This window comes from Chaetura pelagica, unplaced genomic scaffold (genome assembly GCF_000747805.2).
Source record: "Chaetura pelagica isolate M959 unplaced genomic scaffold, ChaPel_1.0 scaffold963, whole genome shotgun sequence".
Classification (NCBI taxonomy): domain Eukaryota; kingdom Metazoa; phylum Chordata; class Aves; order Apodiformes; family Apodidae; genus Chaetura; species Chaetura pelagica.
This window is the reverse complement of record NW_009952705.1, coordinates 336,195-343,513: the sequence shown is the minus strand read 5'-3', so window position 1 is coordinate 343,513 and position 7,319 is coordinate 336,195. Positions and strand designations below refer to the sequence as shown.

The window sequence follows — 7,319 nt, the reverse complement described above, 5'->3', positions numbered from 1 at the left end:
GAGACCCGTGTCCTCGGTGCCAGCCCCGGCTCCGGGGGTTTACAGGTGGACCCAGGACTGGCTGCGGGGGCTGAGCCCCCTCGGCTTCTTCAGTGCCCATCAGCTCACAACTTTCCCCGTGGAAGGGCAGCGGTGCCCTCTCTGGTGCCAGCGCTGGAGCTGGCGCCAAGGTTTGCTCCGATAGCCCTCGGCGTGCCCTGGGACACGTGCCCGCAGGCAGCCCGGGGCTAGGCTCAGTTTGGAGCAGGGTACAGGGCGACCTTGGTGCGCTCTGCCTGCTTGACCTTGGCTGAAGTGGTGTCCTGACACCTGCGTGTGGTTTCTACAATGCTGCTGGGGGCTCTGCAGTGGGAACACTCCAGGTCTCTGAGCAGCATCCCCAGCTCCTCTCTGCTGCCACACTCCTCTGCCCTCTTCACTGCCTAGCAGCAGGTTGTTACCTCGTTCCTTTCGATGGGCTTGATCTTGTCCACAGAGGTTCACAGGGAGACCTAGGGGGTGGGAGTCCCTTTTCTTCTTGGAGACCCCAGGGAGGGGCTTTGGCAAAGTCCAAAGTCTCCAACAGGCTCCTGAGCCTGGGGTGGCTGCTGTGGTGGGAAGGTCTAAGTCCTTGTTTACACAGAAAAACGTGTCTTGCGAGTTTGTTGTCTTGTTCTTAACCCCTCTGTGCAGCTGCAGGCGGCTGTGGGGCTGGGTCCTGGGGCAGCTGCAGCCCAGCAGTGCAAGGAGAGATCCTGAGATAGCAGTGGGTGATTTCTGGAGGGGCTGAGTGCAGGAGGTGAGAGCTTGGGCCTCTGCCTGCCTCCCTGGGTTGCAGAATTGCTTCAGCTGCTGGCAGGGGCCAGCTCAGCTTCCTTCCTTGCATGGCCTCCGTCTCCGTCCGGGTGCTCCTGAGCTCTGTCTGAGTCCCATGTCCCTTCAGGTGGTGGGGGACGTGCCAGACTGCTGCTGGCAGGGAAGGGCTCTCCTTCACCAGCCCAGCACCTTCTCTGGATGAGTCAGCTGTGCCAGACGCTTCCCTCCCTGAGGGTCTCAGCCCCTCACTGCAGATGTGCCCCAGCCCTCCTGCCCTCCTGCTTGTCCCCACAGCAGGGCTGTGGGGCCCCTGTTCCTCCCTCTCTGTGCCAGAGCAGATCCTGCATGTCCCCTGGGGCTTGATGTGGCCCCTGGTCCTGTCCTGCAGCCCAGGCAGGGGCGTGGGCACGTGGGGCTCTGTCCAGCAGCAGTGTGGGCAGGGGGTGCCTGTGGTTGTGCAGGGCAGCTTCAATGTCTTGTGTGGTGGCTGCTGGGGGGACAAGGCTGCAGCTCCCAGCAGGCAGAAAGGGGGTCAGGGAGCCAAAACACTCCCATGCCCCAAGTCCAGCAAGCACATGCCAGCCCCCGTGAGCTGCTGGGCCAGCGTGGGCTGGAGCCACGAGAGCTGCTCACTTGGCCCACCAGGAGCTGGCAGGGGACGTGTGCGGAGAGACTGAGCTCCTGCCAGAGACTGTTCTGTGAGTGTCCTGCCATGCCTGGCAGACCTGACCTGCCCTGCCATCCCCCTCTCAGGGGAGCATAGCCTGGCCATAGCTTAGACCTCTCAAGGGCCAGGCAGCCCCGTCCCCACTCCTGTCCCCGGCGCCTGCCCCCTGATCACTGCCCCCAGCCCCTTTCTTCCCCACCTGGTATTCAGCCCTGTCCCACTGGCTGCTCTTTATCCAGTGTCTCTTGTCCCAAAATCCATTTCCCACGAGGGCTGAGAACACAGAAGCAGACTTTTTAAAGTTTGTTTTTTTCAGCAATCATGCAAAGAATCAGACACTGTGACACAAATATGGGATTTGGAACCGCAAATAAAAATGGTTGTGGTTCTGCCCTTTTAAAAATAGCTTTGTCCTGTGTCTTTCACAGTTCTCCTTTTATTGCCTTTCAATTCTAAATGAATACCTAACCTCAGCCCTGACCTGTTCCGGTCTGGAGAGCAGCGTCGATCTGCCATGACAGTTCCTTATCCCAAATCCCAGTTCTCTTGCTGTTCTCACCCTGCCCTTCCCTCCCCAGTGCCCAGTGACCTGGAGGCCGTTTTTACCTGTCCCCTGCCTTCCTGTGGGACCTCTCTGGGGACCTGCCCATCCCTGTCCCCTCGTGCCACTGGCCCATCCTGAATGCAGTGTCTGTCTTTGCCTCCTGCCCGGCAGCCCTGCCGTGACCTGTTTGTGCTTTCCAGCTTTAAACTGGGGACTATTTCTGTTGATAGGTGCTGTGGGCAGTGGGGAAGGAAGAAGCGGGGAGGAAACTGGGGTCCTGGAGCATGATCGAGCTGTAAATACCTGGCTGTGAGCGGTTTTCCTGTGGGTCCCCTTGGCTCCCTGTGGGCAGAAGCAGCCTGGGCAGTGGGCACTGCCATGCTGCCCACAGCTCCCTTGCCCAGGCCTGGCAGGTAACCTGCCTTGGTGATTGCAAGGCACCTTTTTTTCCCAAATTCCTGTGTCTTCTCAAAATCCTGCCCATCACATGCACAGCCTCAGCCTGCCCTGCCTGTGCTGTGGCTGGGAAAGGTGCTGCAACTGAGCCTGGCAAGGTCCTGGGGCAGCACCCAGGGCTTAGCACCCCCGGGGCTGGGAGCTCTGCCTGTCTGGGAGACAAACCACAGAGACTGATGGGATTTGCTTGACAGGGGTCCCACGGGCTCGGGAATGTGAGCTCTGGAGCTCCTTGCTCTGGGAAGAGCCTCCTGCGCAAAGGGGAGTCGGTCCACAGGCCGTGCCCGCCCCTGCCTGCTCCTGGGCCGGCCTCGGCTCCGCGCTGGCCTTGCCAGGCTTCCCGGCAGCCAGGCCCCGGCTCACGGCGCGGGGCTGGACCGCTGCCACCCTGCTCCTCACCCGGCCCTGCGCCGCGTCCTCCCCTGCCCTGCATGAGGTGCTGCCAGGGAAGGACGCGGTGTCCCCGTGTGCTGGGCAGCTGGGCCCTGGTGCCTGCCCTGCCCTGCCCTCCTCAGGGCCCCGTCCCTGGGGGAGCAGCTCCTCTGGCTGGGCTGGGGCCAGACTGGGTTCCTTTCCCTGCTGCCAGCTCTCAGTGGGGAGTGTTGGGATGCTCAGTCATGGGGCTGGCTGATGCTTTGGTTGTGCTCCAGACACCCTGGGAGAGGAGGGCTCATACCCTGGGTTCTGCCTGGGGCTGGGGGTGGCATGGCAGGGACTGTGCTGGCATAGCTGCTCCAAGTGTGGTCCCCTCTCACTGAGCTGGGAGAGCCATGGCTGCCATGACTTCCTCCTTGCCCTTGTTTGTAGCCCATGTTGGCATCTCTGCACCTTTGTAGGTTTGTGGGGTGCAGTGAAGCCTCCAGGCTCCTGGGTGAGGAGTGGGGGCCCTGGGGGCCTGAGGGCACCTGCGGTGCTGGGCAGGGCAGCCGGTGTGTCTCTGGGCCACGCAGGGGCTTGAGCTGCTGTTTTCCTCCTCGGGTATGAAAGGTCCCATTCATCCCCTGCTGCAGGGCTCAGGTTCTCATCTGGGCTGAGCCGGGTCCCCAGGCATGTGTTAAAAGCAGAGGGGATTATGGAGCGGCTCCAGCGTCGCCGTGGGGCCGGCTGTGATGCAATTAAAATATTACGAAAACTGCCCGGGCTGACGGGTGGGAGAGCCGGCCGAGGCACTGAGCGGGGCTCTGGCAGCGCCTGGGGGTGGGACCACGGCGGCCGCCAGCAGGGGCTGGACGGGGGTCCTGGCTGGGCTGCCTCCAGCTCTGCACCAGCCACATCTGTTTGGGTCCTGTGCTGCGGTGGAGCCATGGAGACGGATGCTGCTCCTTCCCTGGCACTTGCAGCTTCCTGGGCTCAGGACAGGACCCGGCTCCTTTGGGGTCTGCCCGGCTGCCTCCCCCCTTCCTGCAGGACGTTGCCATGTCCCTTCAATGTCTGCGCCCTCCCCGCTGGCCCTGGCCCCAGCTCCTCAGTGCCCGTGTCAGCACTTGGCTTCAGTTTCCACTTTAATTAACTCGAGCAGGAGGAACATGGAAAAACCTGGGCTGGGGCCTCCCCCGCCTCCTCTCCTCAACAAAGGGCTCATTGAGGCTGGCCCGGCGCTCTGCCACGGCGGAGCTGTGCTGGGAGCTGGCGGTGCCCGGGCGGGGGGCAGAGACCATGGCCTGGGACACCATAGCCCCGCGTGAACCCCTGTGCTGGGGGACAGCAGGTCTGACCCCAGCTCTGCTCTGGGGCCAGGGCAACCCCCACTGCCACACGTGCAGAGAGTGTGGTTGAGGATGTGAGGGTCTCTTGTAAGCCAGGGCATCCCCCTGTGCTCGCCGGAGACCCCCTCACCCCCCTGCTGGCTCCTGCAGACGCGGAAGCTGTCGAAGACGGAGCGGCAGCGGGTCAGCGAGGAGGTGGAGATGCTGAAGGGGTTGCAGCATCCCAACATCGTCCGCTTCTACGACTCCTGGAAGTCGTCCATCAAAGGCCAGATCTGCATCGTGCTGGTCACGGAGCTCATGACGTCTGGCACTCTGAAAACGTGAGCAGTGACCCCCAGGTTGGGGTGCACAGAGAGGGGTGGGGCCCCTGCGGTGGCTGGGAGGTGAGGGAGCAGTGTGCACCCTGGAGACTTAATGTGGGCATTTCAGTGGTGATGATGGGCTGTGGTGGGCTCGGGTGGAATCTGGGCAGATGACAGGGCAGAGCTGGGAGCTGGAGGCAGAAATCAGGGGACACTGATGGATATTTGAAGACCCAGGAATTTCACTGGCACCATCCTGCATGCAGACAGTGTGGCCTGGACATGCCTGTGCCGAGTGGGGTGGCAGCACTGGCTGCTTACCCTGGCTGGCTCCTGGCACTGGTGGCTCAGGGATCTTAGCTACTCCTGGGCTGCTGCCTCTGCACAGTCCAGCTGAGGAGGGGACCAGGAGCCCCTGAATCCAGGATGCTTTTTGCCACTCACCCTGCCTGAACACCCATATATGGACAGGCTTGGTGTGGTGGTGGCAGAAGGGTGGTCCAGGATGAGGGCTGGGGTGTGGGTCTGAGCCGCATGGGTACCCTGGCAGCTATCTGAAGCGGTTCAAGGAGATGAAGCTGAAGGTGCTGCAGCGCTGGAGCCGGCAGATCCTCAAGGGGCTGCATTTCCTGCACACTCGCTCACCCCCCATCATCCACCGCGACCTCAAGTGTGACAACATCTTCATCACAGGCCCCACTGGCTCGGTCAAGATTGGGGACCTGGGCCTGGCCACGCTCAAGCGAGCCTCCTTCGCCAAGAGTGTCATAGGTGGGGTCCTGGGCGGGTCCCGGAAGGGTCCCAGTGGGCTCGCAGCTGCCCCATTGGGGGTGTGGGTGGGTCAGTGCCCCAGGGTTGCTGAGCCCTGCTGCCGCCCCCAGGCACCCCCGAGTTCATGGCACCGGAGATGTATGAGGAGAAGTACGACGAGGCAGTGGATGTCTACGCCTTCGGGATGTGCATGCTGGAGATGGCCACCTCTGAGTACCCCTATTCTGAGTGCCAGAACGCTGCCCAGATCTACCGCAAAGTCACCTCCGTGAGTGGCCCCCGGCCCGGGGGTGACACTGCTGGCTGGGGCTGCAGCCATGGCACCTGGGGTTGGGGGAGGCTGGTTTGGAGACCTGCTCCCAGAAATGTGTCACTGTGCAGGCTGTGCAATGGTCTGGGTGGTAAGAGGGCACTTTGCCAGCGCACGAGGCCTGTGGCAGGTGGGGGGGCTGTGGCTTGGCCAGACCCTGCGTCCCTCACACCGTGCCAGGTGCTGCCGGAGTGTTAATGGGGTGGAACTGGAGCCAGTCGGCTCAGTCACCCCTTGCCCAGGGCACCGCAGCTGCCGCAGCCCGTCCTGGCTGGCTCCTGCCTGCTGGGGTGGAAACACGGAGCCCCGGGGCATCCTGGCCATGGTTACCACGCTGGGCCACCTGCCTGGGCGAGCAGCTGGGGACCTGCAGCCGGTCTGGCCCTGGGCTGGTCCCTGTCTCCACGTATCCCTACTGCCGGTGGGGCTGTGCTGGGTGGCACTGGAGGCTGCGAGGCCACAGCTGCCCAGGGAATGTCTGGCAGCACCTTGGCACCACAGAGCCTGGGCTCTGCCCCATGCCCTGGAAACCTGGTGCTGTAGCAGCATCTGGCTCAGGAGACTCTGATGCCTGTTGCCCCCAGGGCCTGAAGCCCAGCAGCTTCTACAAGGTGAAGGTGCCAGAGCTGAAGGAGATCATTGAGGGCTGCATCCGCATGGACAAGAATGAGAGGTGAGGGCAGAGTGAAAGCCTTGGGACAGTTCCCCTGGCCCCCGGCCCCGCCCTGAGCCATGCTCTCCACAGGTACACCATCCAGGACCTGCTGGAGCACTCCTTCTTCCAGGAGGACACAGGGGTGCATGTGGAACTGGCTGAGGAGGATGATGGCGTCAAGTCTGGGCTCAAGCTCTGGCTGCGCATGGATGACACGAAGAAGCTGCATGGCAAGTACAAGGACAACAACGCCATCGAGTTCCTCTTCGAGCTCTACAAGGATGTGGCAGAGGAGGTGGCCCAGGAGATGGTGAGTGCAAGGATGAGGGACTTTGGGCGCTGTGGGGTCCCTGCACCCTGATGTGACCAGCCCCCTCCGGCGCAGGTGGTCCTGGGCTTCATCTGTGAGGCCGACTACAAGCTGGTGGCCAAGGCAGTGCGGGACCGTGTGGTCGCCATCAAGCGCAAGCGGGAGAAGCTGAAGCGCGCCCAAGAAGTGCGGTCGCCTGCGGAGCCAGAGCAGCCACCAGGCGTCCTGCAGATGCTGGAGGAGCTCAAGTCCCCACTACCACCTGGTGCCCCCGTGTCTGCCCTGGCCACCCCCAGCTCTGGGGACTCTGTCTTCAGTAGCACCTTCCCCCCAGAGCCTGAGGAGCCCGAGGCTGACCAGCACTTCTCCTACCGGCATACCAGCTACTCCTGAGCCACCTGTGCGTAGCCTCTGGGTGTGGGGACAGCAGGGCGAGCTGGAGTGGGGGGACTGTGGGGGGACAGCAGGACAACTGGGAGTGGGAGGCAGGTGCAGTGTCTCTCCTCACCTCCAGTCCCACAGCCGTTCCCTGGGGGCACAAACTAGGGAGGGGGCTTTCTCTGGCCTTGCTCACATCAGTAGTGCTCCTTGACAGCTGACTGCGAGACTGATGGCTACCTGAGCTCCTCTGGCTTCCTGGACTCCCCAGACCTGGCCCATCACAGCTTCTCGACGGGGGACCCCGTCAGCCCACCGCCCGCCCGCCCCATGCGCTGCTTCCCCACGGTGAGCAGGGCCCCATGGGGCTGGGGTCGGGGTGGCCGCGGTGCTGGCTGACGGTGTCCTGTCCCCGCAGAGCA

The 7,319-nt window shown here is 63.0% G+C and overlaps 1 protein-coding gene across 1 annotated transcript in view; it reads left to right on the top strand.

Annotated features, from left to right (window-relative positions):
- WNK4 (WNK lysine deficient protein kinase 4) overlaps positions 1-7,319 on the top strand; it is a 40,546-nt gene that overhangs the window by 11,629 nt on the left and 21,598 nt on the right. Inside the window, 8 exon segments of the mRNA XM_009994181.1 lie at positions 4,319-4,491; positions 5,024-5,244; positions 5,355-5,512; positions 6,139-6,227; positions 6,300-6,519; positions 6,595-6,794; positions 6,840-6,919; positions 7,115-7,245. Of these exon segments, the coding sequence (XP_009992483.1) occupies positions 4,319-4,491; positions 5,024-5,244; positions 5,355-5,512; positions 6,139-6,227; positions 6,300-6,519; positions 6,595-6,794; positions 6,840-6,919; positions 7,115-7,245 (1,272 nt within the window).